Source organism: Mus pahari, chromosome 14 (genome assembly GCF_900095145.1).
Source record: "Mus pahari chromosome 14, PAHARI_EIJ_v1.1, whole genome shotgun sequence".
NCBI lineage: Eukaryota > Metazoa > Chordata > Mammalia > Rodentia > Muridae > Mus > Mus pahari.
The window spans coordinates 19,127,445-19,146,006 of record NC_034603.1 but is presented as its reverse complement, the minus strand read 5'-3'; the positions used below and the strand labels follow the sequence as shown (position 1 = coordinate 19,146,006).

General features: G+C 44.3%; 1 protein-coding gene across 3 annotated transcripts in view; it reads left to right on the top strand.

Moving 5' to 3' along the window:
• The first annotated feature begins 7,809 nt into the window (after positions 1–7,809).
• Positions 7,810–18,562, top strand: part of Znf454 (zinc finger protein 454) — a 14,124-nt gene continuing 3,371 nt past the window's right edge. The window contains exons 1-4 of one of the 3 annotated variants that reach the window (XM_021213011.2): positions 7,810–7,930; positions 8,956–9,084; positions 10,285–10,411; positions 10,828–10,917. In XM_021213011.2, coding sequence (XP_021068670.1) covers positions 9,052–9,084; positions 10,285–10,411; positions 10,828–10,917 — 250 coding nt within the window. In that variant the 5' untranslated portion in view covers positions 7,810–7,930; positions 8,956–9,051. Of the gene's footprint in view, positions 7,931–8,654; positions 9,085–10,284; positions 10,412–10,824; positions 10,918–18,562 lie in introns of those variants that run through there. The other 2 variants (XM_029546202.1, XM_029546203.1) reach the window with 2 other exon arrangements.

The window sequence follows — 18,562 nt, the reverse complement described above, 5'->3', positions numbered from 1 at the left end:
TCGCAAACTACATTTCAGCATTTCAGGAAAACAGCAAATATCTTCTCCCTTTGGAAAAAGAAGCTTTGCTTTTCCAGTCTTACTTCAGGGCTTACCTTTTGCCCTCTATAAGCTATAATCAGAAAACTAAAATTAAGTTTATATATTTTTAAATTTTTCAGCATCTATGAATTTGGCAGTGTTATGAGGGGAGAAATGATACCAAAATGATAATGACACAGAACCCAGAAAATTGTCCATTGGTTAAATATGACTATTTGAACAAGAGGAGTCCAGAGTGATTTGAATTTTCTATTTTGTTGAGTTGGATTTCATAATTGTAAACATAACACAACATGTTTTGTGGGACAGTGATTGAGGCAGAATTTTAGCAGTACCACTGAATCTGGAGTAGTGGCACCTAAGCTTTGAAGTAGCCTTTTGTCAGTGATTGTTATCTGAAATTTTATGGGGTCATTCTTTGAAGGATTCTTAGAACCTCTGCATAACTTGGTCTCCAGATGGGACTGGAAAACCAAGAAGTCTCGTATGGCTGAGTATGACTTGAATGATGAGAACTGCTTAGGTGATGGGTCTTTCAAGGCAACCATAAGACAGGTAATAGGTTTTGGTACATGGAAATGTATATGGAAATCTAATTGCTACAGGTGCCTTTCCTATAACAATGAGAAGAGCTTCTAGGAAGCTATCAGTGTCTTGAGAGGCTCATCCCTGTTGTGGATCACCCTGGGGCTAATTATGTTAATTTGTTGTTAATTCTGTTTTGGTCTGTAAGCAGGTTGTGAATAAGGAATGAGTCGGCACTCTGGTGATGTCCTGTAAACCTGCTTCCCACCTTAATTTGTAAAATAAAGGAGAGCTGATGATTGGACAGATCAAAGGGAAGGTGGAGTGGAAGGTGGGGGAGAAGGAGGAAATGGAAGAGGGAGAGAACACAGGAGGAGGAAGAAGAAAAGTGGAGCAGAAGCACATGGCCTGGAGAAACCCCAAGTTCTAAGGGGTCTCATAGATGTGGAAGAAGGTAGTGTATCCGTAGATCTGCCCAATCTAGGCACACAGCATGTAGTCATGTTTTCATTGCTGGGGCATATTTGGGATGGAGAGATTTGCCTCAACAAAATGGTACCCAATGTATTGATTTGAATTCAACTAACCTGAGATAAACGTTCAGAACTAGATAGAGAATATTAGTCACTGACTCCAAGTAGAGAGAGCAGTGATAATTGTCTGCTATGAACAGGTATTAATTGGTAGAAGTCTGTGGCTCCAGATAGAGAGCATTAACAGATATTATAATAGGTATCAATTAAATAAATGTCTGTGGCTCCTGGTAGAGATCACAACAGATAGATGGTATAACAGGATGGCTGTTCTAGGCAGAGAACTTAACAATTAAGAACTATCTGCTTCCTATAGGCAGATATTAGTGGAAGTTTAAATTAATTGCTTTAAAGATGGTGTAAAGATATATTGCTCTAATAAGTCTTACAGGAGACTCATATTCTGTCTAATGTAGGCACCCCTGGAATTTTGGGTTTAAATCCTGGTTTGACAAGCTGCCTCTTATAAGTAGGTATAGAAAGAAAAGGAAAGGAAAAAAGGAAAGAAAAGGAAAGAGGAAAGGTAAGGAAAGGAAAAGGGAAAGGAAAGGAAAATAGAAGTGTAAATCAATTGTCTTAAAGATGGTATAATAAAGTCTGTAGGTGACTTATATTCTGTCTAATTTGGGCTATATGGGAATTTTGGGTTAATATCCTGACATGACAAATTAGAAAGGCCTAAATAGGCTAAAATAAGTGTGATTTTGAGTATTGTGGTTGTTTTATTGTTCCTCTGGGACAGAGGGCAAGCTACAGGTTTTCCTGGTTACTGGCTGGAGGATATGCTGATTTGGAGAAAAGGTTTTGTCTTTGTGTTTTTGGAAAAGGTGATTAAGATATTTACACCTTCCAGAGTTATATGGATCAGATTTGATAGAGGGAGACCCTTGAAGAACTAGATTCTAGAGAATCAAACAAAAAGGTTATCTTTCATTAACTACATTCATGTAAGAACAGAGAGGTGATATACTACTAGGGTTAAGATGATTTCTTACCAAATTTTAAAGTTTATGCAAGTAAAACAGCTAGCTCTAATATCTCTTTAGGCATTCTCATATTCTATTCTTCAAATAATTAGAAAAATTAAGTATTAACTTTTTATATACTTACACGTCATCTTTTAGTTCTCTAATCTGTGTTTCCTTTCTTAGCATTTCCATGGCCTCATAGACTCTCTTTCCAATACTATTTGTTTCTAGATCATATACAAGCCCTTTATCTCATATAAGTTAAACCCATCTACCATTTGCTTGTATTTTATATATCCCTTCATTTCCTAGCCCTTCCTTTTCTTTTTGAGACTGCTCTAACCCTCTATCCTTGATGTCTCCAAGTTCACCCTGGCTAATTAATACAGCAGTCATTGGACCAGAGGGTACACACATCTCCTCATAATTCCAAATTCAGAGCCAAGTCTGGCAATGAACTATTTCTACAAAGGACCATGTAGGCTTTTGTGGCCTTTGTGGTTATGTTGTCTAGATCCTTTCCCATGGCTGTAAAGGCTAAGCAGAAGGCCTGTTCCTCATCCACCATTCCTTTCCAGAGAACTACATCTGTTTCATTTGTTGTGGTGTGATTAGCTCTGAGTAATGGGAAATGTATAATTCCCAGAAAGAAAGATTGAAGGTAGCAGAGACAGTAGATCATCACACCAACAGTAGTCATCAGTACACATGGGGATTGTGGGAATCAGAGGCCCGGTGATGCTACAGGGAAAGGAACTGTATCACAGCTCTCCTTGTGCAGCCATTCCAGACCCAGCAGTGGGGTTGTTTGTTTGTTTGTTTGTTTGTTTGTTTTGTGGGGAGCTCAGGGATTGGTAGGTTTTCCCTCCCTGCTCAGGGATTGGTGGCTTATTTTTATCCCCCTTTCCCTGCATCAGGACCATGGGTTAGGAAGCCCTTTCCAGCCACAGGTGACTTTGACTGAGGCACCATTTCTGTGGTGCTGCTCAGGGAGGTTGGAGAGGAGATGCTGCCAGAGTGGATGGCTGCAGTTGTAGAAGGCAGCAGGCTGAGTCAGGAAATAATGGATCAGCACCAAGGACAGCGGCAGGCTGAGGCATCACTGTTTCCACAAATGCCACCTTTTTTTTTTTTTTTTTAAATTGGTTTTTTCGAGACAGGGTTTCTCTGTATAGCCCTGGCTGTCCTGAAACTCACTTTGTAGACCAGGCTGGCCTCGAACTCAGAAATTCGCCTGCCTCTGCCTCCCGAGTGCTGGGATTAAAGGCATGCACTACCACACCCGGCTAAATGCCACCATTTTGACAACTCCTGTGGCAGCATCCTAAGGTGGCCATAAGCTGGGGCAGGAGGGAAGGTCTTACCTGTTCCTTTATGGCTCTTGTGCCACAGCCGCCAACATCTGGCTGCTAAGAGGGCCCACATCTGGTTCTTGAACTTGTTGCAGAATATTTGATCACACTGTGAATGCCAAGATTGTGTTATTTACTGAAAAGAGCTGTTTCTGGTCATGGTGTGTGTGGCTCAAGCCCTTAGTACACCTTTAATCCCAAACAATGAAGGTAAAGTTAGTTTGTAGAAGGAAGCAGCCATGTTTAAAAGTGATATCTAATTCAGAGGCAAAGAGATCAATCAGAGAAACATTTGACAGAATCAAATGTGCCCAACTCTCATGAGAAGAGAGGGGAAAGAGACCCTACTTAGAAGCTACTTAAGGGGCAATGCAGGGAGGGGAAAAGGACAGAAGGCAATTTACCGGAAGAGATATACAGAGAAAGTTGCAGAGGAGAACAAGCTAGACACCAGTGAAGACAGAACAAGCCAGAAAAGGAGAAGGACCCAATAGATTAGGGCAGATTGCCAAGTATAGCAATTCAGGAGAAGCTGAGAGAAGCCAAATTGAATCAGTCAGCTTGGAGAGGCGTTTGAGCCAGAACAGCTAAGTTGAATCAGCAAGCCAGAGACCAGAAAGAACTAGAAAGGCTGAGCTTATTCAGCAGTAAGTCTCAGGCTGAAAACACTCTAGGCCCTGAGTAAGATTATATGACAGCTAGAAACCTCAAGGACTCGGCATAGATTAGCAGATGGAGGCAGCAAGCCTCTGAGGCAGCAATTACTCTGGCAAATAAAAAATACTTTTTACCTGAAGAAAGGAGAAAAAGGAAGGCAGACTGTGTCACAGAATTTTAGCATACCTGTATCTGGCATTAATTCTGGAGTGGTAGGACCAGGTAGCCTTTGTAGACTTTGAAATAACCTTTGTAAATAGTGACTGTTACCTGAAATTTATGGAGTTGCTCTTCCTGAACAAATCACTAAAGCTTGGCATAACCTAGTCCCAAGACATACCTGGCAAACCAGAAAGTACTGTGTCTGAGAATTGCTTACATAACGGTTCCCTCAGAAAACTCCTAGATGAGATAAGATGTTTTGGTATGGGGAAATTGGCTTACTAAAGGCACCTTTGTGTAACAGTGAAGAGGCTCTGCAGAGTGAGGAGTTCAGTCCATCAGAGACTGATCCACCTGAAAGGTTTAAAAACTTGGGAATAAAAAAAAAAAAAATGTCAGTTCCCCAGGAGGCATAATGGGCTTCTCAATGAGCACTGACAATGGCCTTGACTCAAGTGTCACCCTGACTTAGGGAGGAGAAATCCGGAGCTGAATGAGGTCCAGAGATACTTAGCTGGAGGAGATAACAAGGCCAGAACTGAGCTGGTTTCCAAAATCCTTCAAGATATCACCATATATAAAGAAACTAACATAGCAACCAATCAAAATGGTGCTATCTATGGTCACTGCTTTGCCCCCTAGCAATCATATTAGAGATTACCTACTCCTTCTGGAAAATTCCCCTACCTCTGCATAAAAGGGGCCTGCGAGCCTCCCAAGTCATCAGCATTTTGGTTGACCCCTTAATGCTGGTCATTTCGCTTTGTTTGCCCTGGCATATTATTTGAGTCTGGGGTCTTCTTCAGCGATTCTTGGACCCTAACACATGCTACTTCTGAAAAGCCTAAATTCATCCTACAGTGGCTCTTCCTTGAGACCATCCAAGGTAATGCTGAACACCAACAGCCCTGGAAGTTGACTCCTTTGGATACAGTTGAGGTAGGGCCCTTGCCTATATTTACACTAGTTGGCATGAGTTCATCTCTGCCCACAATACTTGACTAGAACAATAACTTAACTACAAACATTTCTATTCACAGTACATAGGATGGAGAACCCCTGGTTCCTCCTGAAAAGTAGCCCCCACTTCAGGGTGCCCAAGGGAGTGAGCCAGCTGATAGCAGAGCAGCAGGATCAATGAAAAATGGCAACCTCCACCCACCCCCCCAAAAAAACAATATATCTAGGAATTTCTGGGGGTTTAGTTATTTGAGAGCAGCTAAAGTAACAGGAAATGAAGCTAATGGAAGGTGTTTTGCCCCAATGCAAAGGTCTTATTGATAGGCTCTGCAGCACAGCGCTAGAAACTAAGTAGCAGCCAGTCTTGAAGAAGTCAGATTGGTCCCATATAAACTTCAATTTGCGTATCCATAGCTCATAGAGGTAACAGACAGGAAAATAGTTTTGGTGTCTCCCAACCCTTTTCTTTCTTAGCCTGGATCCTAATGAAAGAAAGTGCAGGAGGGAAATGGGTGTGGCCTGGTGAACGCTGGGAACAGTAAGGAAAGCTCCTAAGGGAATCCTTGCTAGAGCCATTTGAGGAGAAAGGTGTCACTACTGTGTTTTCAGTTGTTTTCATCTTTAAGACGGTCTCATCCAGACTGCTATTAAACTCAATGTGTTGCCCATCTCTACTTCCTGAGTTGCAGTTCTAGGTATCAAAATCATATTCATGTAAGCACTCTACCAAGTGAGCTACATGCCAGTACTGTTTAAAGGATGTGCATGTCTCCGTATGTGATATACACAGCAGGTGCCTGTGAGCACACACACACACACACACACACACACACACACACACACACACACACGCAGAAGGTTACCCATATGATATTAATTCCCTAATGACTTCCACTAGCCCCAGCAGAAATGAATCAGATAAATGGAAGTTTCACTACTTTCATCAAAAATTTTGGAAGACGTGTCTCCTCCTAGCTAGTCTAGGCACACAGTGTGGATGCTTCACATTCCCTGGGCCTTGCTCAAGGTGTTCCATAATCAGGGACTGTTTCCTCATTTCTTAATGGTGTAAACCGTAGTGCTCTTGGTTGGTTTAGATAATAAAGTGCTTAGGAAAATGCCTAACACAGCTAGTGCTAAATGCTATTTAATTGTCAATACATCTGAAAACTGACATCTAAATTTACTAGCATGCCACCCAGAACTCACAGCTCCTAGGAGAATCCCTGGGCTCTCAAAGCAAATGTCTTAGAGCATAGCCAATTGGATTAACTATAACCCATAAACTTCCCAACACTGCCATGGAGATCTTTTATTAATTATGAAGGATTTAGTCCTTAGGGTACTTGTTCCCAACTAGCTCTTATAACTTAAACTAACCCATTTATATTCATCTAATCTCTGCCACATAGCTGGTTACCTCGCCTCAGTTTTCCATGTCTGTCTTCCTCCTTGTCTGGATGGAGAACCTTCCCTCCCCCGAGTCTGACTGAAGAATCTCTCCTGTGTCTCATTGAGGACTCTCACTCCTCAGACTCTCTCCCAGGGTTCCTAACCCTGCCTGGAAGTCCCACCTACCATATCCTGCTTTGCTATAGGCTGTTCAACTCTTGATTAAACCAATCAGAAGGTGTTAGAGGATTTTACAAAGCAACTAAGACAGGTGATGCTTAACAATTCCAAAGTCTAGCCTGTACTCAGATCTCTGCTGGTACAGAAATCACCATTTGAATAATACAAAGGCAATCTTACACCGTGGACAAAACGATCATCCCAGACTCACAAGAGGTATATAATGGAGAGATGGTATGCCACACACTGCCTGAATGGCATTTTTAAAGCCCAGGACAGAGTCACTGACATTGTATCCTAAAAGGTGGCCAGCAATCCCAGAAGTGTCAATCTCAAATCATATCTTTTAAATTGAATTTGTTTCACTTGTTTACCAACAAGAAAGTTCCTCCATGAATACTTACTACATATCCAAAGACAACTAGACATCTTCAGGGAGAGATTCTGGTACATCACTCAATACTCACAGGCGCAACAAAATACAATCAGAGGTAAATCCAAACTTCTCTAGATACTATCCCGTGCTCCCAGAGACACTTGTTTACTCTGCAGAGACTTCCAGGGCCGTTGTCCTTTTCCCCTGTAATCCTGCTACCCAAACCCTCACTGCACTCAAGGTCTACCATGCCTCCCCAGTTCAGCTCCAACGGAGGTTGTAGCACTTGTAGAGAGCTTGATCCTGGCTGTCTTTCAAGACCTTTCTCTGTCGTTAGGCGATATTACGACGTTCTTGGGTGTTCTCTGGCTTTGTTTGCAGATCCTAGAGACTAGTTCCCTTGATAACAGCATCCAGGGCCTTATTTCACAGCGGGTCTCCACAAGACTAGAGCACTTGTCTGCCCAGCGATTGAATAGTGCACCGGAGAGCCTTCTGGGAATTGTAGTTTCGGCCACAAAGCGACTCGGCGCAGGCGCACTTTATCGCTTTTTGCTCTTGGGCTCCCTCTGGGAAAAGGAGTCCAAAAATCTAAGTGCTGCAGCAGAGAGATTTGTGGGAATTTAGGCTTCCCGGCTCCTGGACGAACGCGCAGGCGCGGCTCCGCGTCAAGCAGCAGGCTCCAGCTCATTGTGTTCTGACTACTCTGTCGAGGCTATGCTCCGCAGTGGACAAGCTTCTAAGGGAAGCCCCACGGTGATCTGCAGTGTCCAGAGACTGAAGGTCAGGTCTGGGAGTTGAGAACGGAGGGTATCTAGAATAAGGGTGGGTTGTGGTCCGTTTTAGATGGCGTGGATCCCATATCCTTAACTTTGCAGAGCATGTACTGAGATTTGATTCCACACAGAGAAAGAGCCAGCTGAACTGTCTTGTAGTTGAGCTAAGGGATCCGAACCTGATTGCACGTGGAGAAGAGTGAGTCAGGACCTCTAGCTCATTTTGCAGCAAACTCAGAAATACAGTTGCATACAGCTGCTGGGTATATTCCCGGCGTGGCTCCAAGTTCTCTCTGAGGAACTTGAGAACGGGACACCTTTAGTGCAGCCCCTGCACTTGACGAAACTGCGGAGGGTGACTTATGTGAATAGTTTCTTCTCCCTGCCACCTGCCACCTACACTGTCCCACCCGAAATACCCCCCTACACACACACACACACACAGAGAGAGAGAGAGAGAGAGAGAGAGAGAGAGAGAGAGAGAGAGAGAGAGAGAGAGAGAGCAAACACACTCCCTTTTACTCCTGCTCACTTAAACCAACCCAGAGAAGGAGAATCCTTAAGCCACACCACACATTGGCTTCAAGGCCTCCAAGGTGAAGCTCTGGCCGGCTTAACTTTCCTTCCCTTTCAAGAGAAAGTCACCTCTTTCCCTCCTCCTTCCCTCTAGTTGGGATAGAGCTGTCCCAGGAGGAAAGGGTGTCTTAAGTCTCCAAAGCATAGCTGTAGGGGAAGGGACAGAGAATGGGTAGAGTTTGAGAACTGGGCTGGGCGAGCCCTCTGCAGGGGAAAGCCAAAGCCACACAAAACGGGAAGGCATGCAGGAGCTGACTAAAGGAAAGATGGGAAGGAGAACTGGCATGGGGAGAAGTCACTTTACAGATTGGGCGAGAACAGCTACCTTCAGAGGGAGTTGGCACTGGGAGCAAACTGAACAAAGAACTCACGGCTTTGAGGGTACGTAGGGAAGGTGCCGGGATGTGAATGGTGAGGCGCATCCCTGTGAACTTTGACCCCGCCCTCTCATCATAGATGTGCAGATGCTTCTAGCCAGAGAACCCCACAGTTGTAACGCTCCTCCCCTGCCTCCTCCCTGCTCAATGCTCCTCAGCTCACCAGAGAAAAGGAATGGCTGTCAGCCAGCTCCCTGCCCTGGTCCAGGTGAGTCATCACTGTCCAGTGTTGTCCCCCTGTACCCCCAGTTGTGTCCTTGACTTCATTCATTGCTCTAACCAGAAGTTCCCTTTCCATTCACTCCCAAAGACCTGACCCCAGTTGCTCCCTCCTACCATACATCTCCTCCTAGTGAGCTTTACAGTTTTCTGTAAGGCATGCAAGTGGCATATCTGGGCAAGATTCTAGGTTAGTATGAAATGAAAACCTTTCTACTTCTGTTAGCCAGTAAGATGGTGGTCCAAAATGGTAAAGGCAGGAACTGATGTGGGATCTAAAAGAAGGAATTTGAACTGTGAACATGGGCTTTCCTAGACACCACATATTTATTGATTTCTTCGTGTAACTTTGCTCTAAGAGGAATATATAATATAACACTACTTCTACAGGTTAGGGGCATTTCTTTGTGGTAGAATAATTGTGGGGCATGTATAAAGCTGTGGGTTCAGTCTCATGCAACACACACATACACACACACGACTTACTGAAACAGTGGACATGTGCCATAGCAGGACTCTGTCCATTCTGAGAAGTGCTTCATGGAGCTGTATGGTCTTCATGTGCACACACAGAGGGTATTTCTGAAAACCTAGATGGTCTGGCTCTGCCATTCAGCCTGCCTTCCTAGTGTAATCCAGGGATGCAGAAAACGTGAAACTCATGAAGTTGCTGCTGATGAAATGTGACATAGTCTTCCACAGGAAAGATTTCTTGAGTGTATTGGAGTGTATGCTAAAATTATGATTTTAAAAAGAGGACATTAAGTATATCAGTGTGGTTTGCTGTCATTATCAAGTGTTAGTCACTGTACAGTACTGTGTGCTGTATGCTTTTATACTTCTGCCAGTGCCCTTTGTTTATCTATACCACCATGAGCAAGAACATGGAAATATATTCTGTGATGAAATGTAACACCAGCTACATTAGGGCTGTGGAGAGAGTGGGAGATGTGGGCCCAGTGAACAAGTGCACAGTCTCACTACTTCTCTACAGTTGGTGCCAAAGTTGGAGACAAAGTTTGTCTGCGGCACAAGGCTCAGCCACTAGGAGATGCTGACGGCATGTAGCTTGTCCCTGAACACCAGCTTCCTGCAGACCCGTGAGATGATCCAAGAGAGCTGTGGAGACAGCCATTCTGAGCTTTTCTGTGGTATGCCCCGGTTGGTAAGGAAGTGTTCTGTGTTACAGGACTTGGTGACCTTCAAGGACGTGGCCGTGCTCTTCACCCAGGAGGAGTGGGGTCGGCTGAGCTCCACCCAGAGGGCCTTGTATCGGGATGTGATGCTAGAGAACTATAGTAACCTGGTTTCACTGGGTAAGCTGGGGCTCAGCGTCACCTGTGGGGGACTTGTTGGGGTCCCTGAGTTAAGCTGGAGAACATGGGGCTCAGTGTCACCCATGGGGGACTTGTTGGGGTCCCTGAAAAACAGACTAGGTTGGAATTGGGCTCCCTCATGATCCCGCCTTCACTCTTATTATATTTCTTTCCTTTTGGTGTCCCCAGAGCTCTGTTGAAGTCTGGAGATGTGTCACAAGTGAAAGGGGTGTGGGAACACACTCTCTGTGTCAGATCCCTAGCCATCTTGTCCCACCTCTTGCAAACGTGCTATGCTACCTCTCTAATCCCCATTTCTAGAATATTCTGGGGACCAGTTCTTATCTTTACAATCTTTACTTTCATCTTGAGGATGAACAGATAAGGTCATGGTTTTCTTCCTCATTCACTAGCAGGTCTCTTAGGATCCCGACCAGATGTGTTCTTTCCCCCGGAGGAAGTGGAAGAATGTGTGTCAGAGGAGGCTCCTGAGGGCTTTGTTCTGGGTAAGCACCATGCGTGTGGGAGACATTGGCAGGAGCCCAGTTGGTGGGGGCAGTTGCACGAGGTCTCAGCAAATGTGGCATCCCTGGGTCACATTGTCCCAGCAAGCATATCCAAACTGGCATTCTGTATGGAAGTCTGTCCATGTCTGAGCCCTTCCTTCTCTCCTTGTTTCACATAAATGAGTGGTCCGTGGCTGGAGAGGTGGCTCCGCTGTTAAGAGCGCTCGCCCTCTTCCAAAGGACCCAGCTTCCGTGCCTAGGTCCCACATCAGGCAGCTCACAATTGTCTGTAACTCCATCTCCAGGGGATCCCGTATCCTCATTTGGCTTCCACAGGCACACTGCACACATGTTCATATACATAAATAAAAATGAATTTTTAAATATTAGCAGTCTAGGTCCTGGAGAGATGGCTTTGCAGTTAAGAGCACTGAGTGCACTCCCAGAGGGCCTGAGTTCATTTCCCAGCAAGGACATGGTGGCTTACAACCATCTGTAATGGGATCTGATGCTCTCTTTGGTGTGTTTGAAGGAATGACTATGTACTCCCATACATAAAATAAACAAATCTTAAAAATTATCTGCCCCCCTCCCAAAAAAAAATTAGCAGTCTGCTTGCCGCACTCCTGTGTTGGAGTGGCCTATTTTAAATCCAGCATGCAGGAGCTGCCTGCACGTCTCCATTGAGGGGCCTCTCTGGTGTTCTGCACGGAGACAGTTCGGCCCTTGCTGAAGTTCCTTCCTTTCTAGTGAAGCAAACATCCATGTCCTCCCCATCCTTGTGTGTTAGCCACATGGAGGTATATAGTCACCCGCGGTTTAACTGTCCTCCTGTGCCAGGCTCGGTGCTTGCTACAGGTGCCGGAAGGGCCAGGATTGTCATATTCTTTGCTACACTACTCACACTTAGAGCAGCGTGCGCCTGCTAGTGAGACTTGCCGCCTGGAATGGGGAGAATGTTGCTTGTCCTGTGGTGTCCCCTGGGGCTTCTGACTCAAAGATGGGGATATGCCACCGTACTTGACCTGTAAAGTGTCTGTTAAGACCTCTTGCTATCTTTTTCACTGTAATCTAGTAAAATAGGCAAAGATTTCTATTTTATAGTTAATATCTACCTACCTCAAATGTCTAGGACTCAATGTTTGATGACATTTAACAATAACTCAAAATTTCAGTTGTTTACTAAAGTATTTAACTTACCACTGATATAGCTCAGTGTTAGAGCTTGCATGGTATCCTACGTTCAATCCCCAGTACAGGGAAATAAGGAAAATCTTTAACTCATCCCTATAGAATAGTCTGTAGATTGGATCTTTGACAACCAAATGCCATAACTCACTGAGCTATCTTACCAGCCCAAAAATCTCCAATGTTTTAAATACTGATAAACCACCACACCTGACTTCAGGTGACAACCCAAATTCAGACACTGAAACTCCTATATAATTACCTTTGGTTTGTGTATAAGATATACACAATCATAAGGGGGAGGTTCATATTTAATCTTGGGTCCCATCCTGAAGACATGTCATGCAAGTGCAGCACTGTCCCCAGGCATTTCGGTCAAGGGCTGCTCAGATCTTTCAGATTAGCCTTTTCTCAGTGCTGTGCCTCTTGCTCTTGGCTTAGCAGAGACCGTTGGTTTTAATTAGTGCACACTGCACTAGGTTTCATTACAGTATTTTCAAACCAGACTTGTTTTGTTGATTCCCATGTTCTTCTCCTCCATCTGTCTGATCCCCCCATACCCACTTCCCCCGCAATCTCCCTTCCACATTTATATTGCATATGTCCTCTTGCCCTCTTCTTCTCAGCCATTCTTTCGCCCTCTTGTGGTCTCCCTTCTTGCTTATTCATAGCCTACACCCGCACTCACATACAACACACAGAAACATGACAAACTGGGACGTAATGGGCGAGAACATGTAACTTTGTTTGGTTGATTAGTTGATTTTTCCAGACAGGGTTTCTCTGTGCAGCCCAGGCTGTCCTGGAACTCTGTAGACCAGGCTGGCCTCGAACTCAGAGATTGGCCTGCCTCTACCTCCTCCTAAGTGCTGGAATTTAAGGTTTGTACCACCACTGCTCTATTATTCTGAGTCTGAGTTACCTCCACTAATATAATACTTTCCCTCTCCCTCCTATAGTAAAAAGTATTTAATATCCTGAGCTCGGAGCTTCTACCCCACCTTTCGTTATTGAGTTCCCATATGGAAGGCACACACACCACCTTTATACTTACGATAAGCCCTAAACAGCACAATAGCTAGGCAGCTGCCTGCCCTCCATGCTATTAGAATCTACTTTTCTATCAAGGACCCCGAGGTATTACTTACTATTTACTCTGTTCCATTTGGGCTGCTCTTAACTCCAATTGACCAGCCCACACAGCCATGTTTTGATGGCTTAGCTAACCCATGGCGACTTCTCCTCATTCCTTTCCTGCACCCTCTTCTTTGTTGTCCATGCCCAGGAAACCTAAACCTCCACCTATGTCTCTTCTGCCCAGCGGTTGGCAACTTTATTTACCAACCACAATTAACTGCAGGTAGGGCCACTCAGTATCTTACTGTCTTTAGGGCAACTACTCTCGGGGGCGCCCAGACTAGCATTAGAATACAAGCAGCATTAGGCCATCCCAGTACACCTTCCATTTTACTGAAACTTGCATGGTTTCATAACATTCACTGTGTGTATTTCCCTCATTTTCATTATCATTACCTATTGATGGACGTCTCAGCCGGTTCCATTTTCTTACTATTGCAAGTTAAGCACCATTAAACACGGGTGGGCTGTGGTGGGATGCAGAGGGCTGGGGGATCTGTTCAGGTGTGAGATAGTGGTGTCATATGGTAATTCTATATTTAATTTTTTTGAGAGATCCTTACTGATTTCCATAGCGCTATGCCTTACACTCCGAGCAGCAGCAAATAAGGGTTTCTCTGTGCCCAACTCCTTGCCAGCACCCATTCTTAGACAGTTATTTTTACTCACAGAAAGAAAAACATCATGCTAGATGGCTTTGAGCTTTACATTTTCCATCCTCTGGGCCATGAGCTGACGGAGAGAGCTGACAATGAAGTTGACACACGGGGCGGTGTGGGCTAGACCTTTACGCTTGCTGACACGTTTAACCCCTAATGTCCTGCAAAACAAGAATGATGGGTGCCCTCTGCAGCTGTCTTACCCAGTGAAGACAATGAATTTGCACTGGTGCGGCTCTTGGATGGAAGGTTGGAATTAGCACAGACCCAACTGAGCCCAAAGATGCTGTGTTTCCCACATCAGAATCCAAAGAATGACAGCCAGACCTCCTATCTCCAATCGCTGCCGGGCACTTTAGTACCCTCTGCTTCCTGTATTCATCCGCTAGGTCTCTGCGGCTCATACTCTTTAGCTTCCCATTCTCTTTTTTATTTTTTATTTTTTTGAGTCTTTGAATGTATGTGTGTATAACCACACAGAGTTTCATTTATAATTTTATTTTTATTTTAGTTTGTGTGTATGCAAGTGCACACATCTGCAGAGGCCGGAGGATGTCTTATTGCCTTGAGGCTATGCAAGTGGCCAGCAAGCCCCAGTGATTTTCCTGTCTCTCTCTCCCCCTCCTGCTCAGTGCTGGAGTCTCTGTGGCTGTGGCCACATGGGGCTAGGGATCTGAACTCGGGTTCACACACATCTGCAGCAAGCACTCTTACGTACTGAGCCACCATCCCTACCCCCATTTATCCTTTTAATTGTGTATTATACCCTCTTATCCTCCCTCTTTGTTGCATTTTTTTTTCTCTTAAATTTACTGGGGAATTTTCTAGAGCTGATACATTGGTCTTCCATGTCGCAATTTTATTTTTTTCACTTAAGCACTATCATTTCTTTTTTTAGCCTTAAAATACATTCATTTTGAATATTGTACACTGACTATAAAAACAACATAAATTTTTTGAAGTTTTATGTGCTAAAATTATGTGTTCCTTTGCCTGAAAAAGTCCTCCTCTACTCTCCAGTATTGGAAATTGAACCCAGAGCCTCACGCATGCTGGGTAAGCACCCTGTCACTAAGCTGTGTACCCAGCCCCAAGGAGGTCAAACAGTGGTAAAGACGCGCCACTCATATCCTACCACCCAGCTTAAGACATGAGAATAAGAAATGGAGTCCAATGTGGCTTCTCACCACTCTTCCTCCTAGTATACCAGAACGCCTCTAGCTTGGTATTAAGTATGTATTATTATCACTGCTGTTATTATTATTGTGGTGATGATGATTAGTAGTGGTAGTAATCGTCTGTTTTTTTCAAGACAGGGTTTATCTGTGTAGCATGGCTGACCTGGCACTTTCTCTGTAGATGATGCTAGCCTTGAACTCCTGTCCCTGTCTCTTCCTCCAGTAGTAATATGTGCCACCATGCCTGGCTTTGCTTTACATTATTTTAATTGCACGTGGTGTTGGGGGTCGGGGGCAGATTGTGCATGTGTGTGCGATGCTCCCAGAGACCAAAAGAGGGCGACAGATTCCCTTGAAGCTAGAGTTAAGAAGCAGTTGTAAGTCACCCCAGCACACACAACCCCTACAGCTGTCACCACCACCACCATCAAGGCTACTAGAAACAAAACTTAGGTCCCCTGGATGCAGAACCATCTCTTTAGCCCACTAGTTTTGTTTTCTGCCAAATTTCCTGGGTTTCTTTTCTGAGTCACATTTTCTTGCTGTGACAAGATACCTGAGAGGTATGATTCAGAAGGAAGTAAGACGTATTCGGGCTCAGTTTCAGAGTCTGTAGTCCATGGTGAGCTGACTCCATTTCTTTTGGCCCTACAGCAAGACAGAAACACCATAGAAGGTAGGGGAGGAAAGCCCCTGCTTTCATGGTGGCCTGGAAGCTAAGAGACAAAACAAGAAGGGATCAGGAACAAGATGCTTCTTTCAAAGACGAACTCCCAGGAGCATGCTTCCTCCAACTGAGCCCTGTCGCCTGGTAGCTCATTCTACTAGGACTTAAAGTTGATAAGGTTTCTTAGTTGGGGTTTCATTGCTACAAAGAGACACCGTGACCATAGCAGTCCTCCTAAAGGAAAACATTTAATTTGGGGCTGGCTTACAGATTCAGAGGTTTAGTCCATTATCTTCATGGCGGGAGGCCTGGTGGCCTGCAGGCACACACTGTGCTGCAGGAGCAGAGTTCTACATCTTGATCCACAGGCAGCAGAAGTTAACTGGGTGCCACATGGGCACAGCTTAAGCATCGGAACCCTCAAAGCCCGCCCCCACAGTGACGCACTTCCTCCAGCGAACCCACATCTACGCTGACAAGGCCACACCTCCTAATAGTGCCACTCCCTATGGGCCAAGCATTCAGACACATGAGTCTGTGGGGAGGGGCACTCCTAGTCAAACCATCATGTAAGGTTAAGACTTGGGGATGAGGGGCTCAGCGTGCAAATGCTTGCTGCACAAACATGAAGACCTCAGATCCCTACTTCTTGGGTAAATCTGGATAACAACACACATCTATAACCCTAGCATTGGGGGGCAATGGTGGGAAGATGCCAGGGAGCACCCGGGAGCACCAGGGAGCACTCCCCAGCCAGTCTATTGAAACAGCAAGCTCCTTGGAGTGTGAGTCTAGCCCTTGTTCTCGCCATACTGTCTCGTTATATTACCTTACAAGTCGTGCAGTCTGCCCTGATGCTGCTTTAACACATGAGATACCATACACTGTAAGCCAGAGAAACACAAAGAATATCCATGTAGGAACCTCCTGTGAACACTGCTGAAAACTGATAGAGATAACGGGGTCTTCTTTCAAGCTTCATTGTCTTGCTAAAGGCATATCGGGTTTTTAAATTCTTGCTTTTTAATCTCCTCGTACCTTGTTTTCTGTATCATTTCCTTCTTAGTTGGATTTAGTTTTCTCTTTTTCTAATCTCTTCAGAATAATAGTCAATATCTATATATCTACTATATTTGCAGACTTTAGCTGTCCTGTGAGCTTGTTTCCATCTGTATTTACAGCACCATTCATCTCAGGAGACTTCTAATGGCTGTCGTGATTTCTCCTTTGATGTGTCAGCAATGCAGAAATGCATCACTTTCTCTTCCTTGGATTTTGGCTTTGAACATTTGGATGTTCATTCTACCTGTGCACATAGGTGGAGATGTTCCTATCACGTGCCGGGAGAATTACCCCTTTGACAGAAGTCCATTTTCTCTGATGCTGTGGGATTTGTCTGATGCTAACATAAGCACCATCTTTCTTTGAATTTTAAATCCTTTCTATTCTTTTATCTTTACTATTTCAGTGTCCGTGTTTTCCTATTTCTTTGCTAATGGCCTGTAGCTGGGCTCTGTTTGTTTAGATTAGCCACAGTCTGTGTGGGGTTGATCTCTGCCGTCCTGTTCTTACTGTTCATTCACCTACTTTAAATCCCTTTTTATCTTTCTTCCCTTCTCTTGGGTTGTTCTTATTTTTCCACATTTGTCCTGTGTAAGCTCTTTAGACTTTTAGTGGTAAGTGTAATATTTAGAAACAAGCGTTGTATCATCCAAACTAATAATGTTCTCATACAGGACTTGGGATGAAGCTCAGTGGGTAGAGTCCTTGTCTCACACGCACCAAGTCCTGGTCAATCCCAGCACTGCATAAACCTGGCTTTCTGCGCACACCTATAACCCCAGCACTCGGGAGATGAAGGTGGGAGGATTTAAAGTTTAGGGTCATGGTCAGCTGCATAGTGAACTTGAGGCTGGCTGGAATACCTGAGATGCTGTCTCAAAACAAAAAAAAGGGAATCCTGATGGTGCTTGCACCTTTCCATGTTGAACTACTTTCCATCTCCCCTTTTGTGTTGCTTGTCATGTATTTTAGCTCTACAAATGTCAAAGCATTGTAATTATTGTATAACACAATCTATATCTATTGTCCAAAATTTACTTTTCTAAACTACTTATTCCTTATATTTCTGTATTTCCACACGTTTGCTCCTTTTGTCTGTCAGGGACACTCGTGGTTTCCTGTGGACATAGGCGCGGTCTTTTGTTTATTTGTTTATTTAGTAGGCAGTTATTTACTTTCGTGTTGACTCTTTGGGGATATTTTCTCTTTTTGGTTGACTTCCTCTTTTGAGTTTGGCAATTTGGTTCTTTTAACACTTGGCATGTTATGTCGTTGTCTTCTGGATTGTGTGGTTTGCCTTGACAAGACAGTTTTCTGCCCTTACTGGCAATGGAACTGTACTGGCACTTTCCATATGTCCTTTGGCTTTCAGTCATTCTTCTCTGATGTGCCTAGGTGGACTTTAGTTTTGACCATGTTCATTTACAGTAAGGGTGTATCTCCCACGCTCATGATTTAAACCTTAAAATGTACCTGTTTGCTTTTCCCCATTATTTCTTAGCATTGTATAGCCTACATAGAGATTTTAAAAGTATTTTTATTATATTTTTGTGAGCTTTCTTTGTAGGCGTATATTTTTTAAAACCTACGTTAATAACTGTACTTAAATGCTTAGCCTCTGTTGGCATTCCTTCTAGGCTCCCCCCCCCCCCCCCACCCGTTACCTGGCAAGAGCCAGGTAGGCCAGGCTTGCTATCAAAGGGCTGATTAACCTGTTCTCACTCTCTCTGCCCCTTCTCACTCTCTGACTCTCT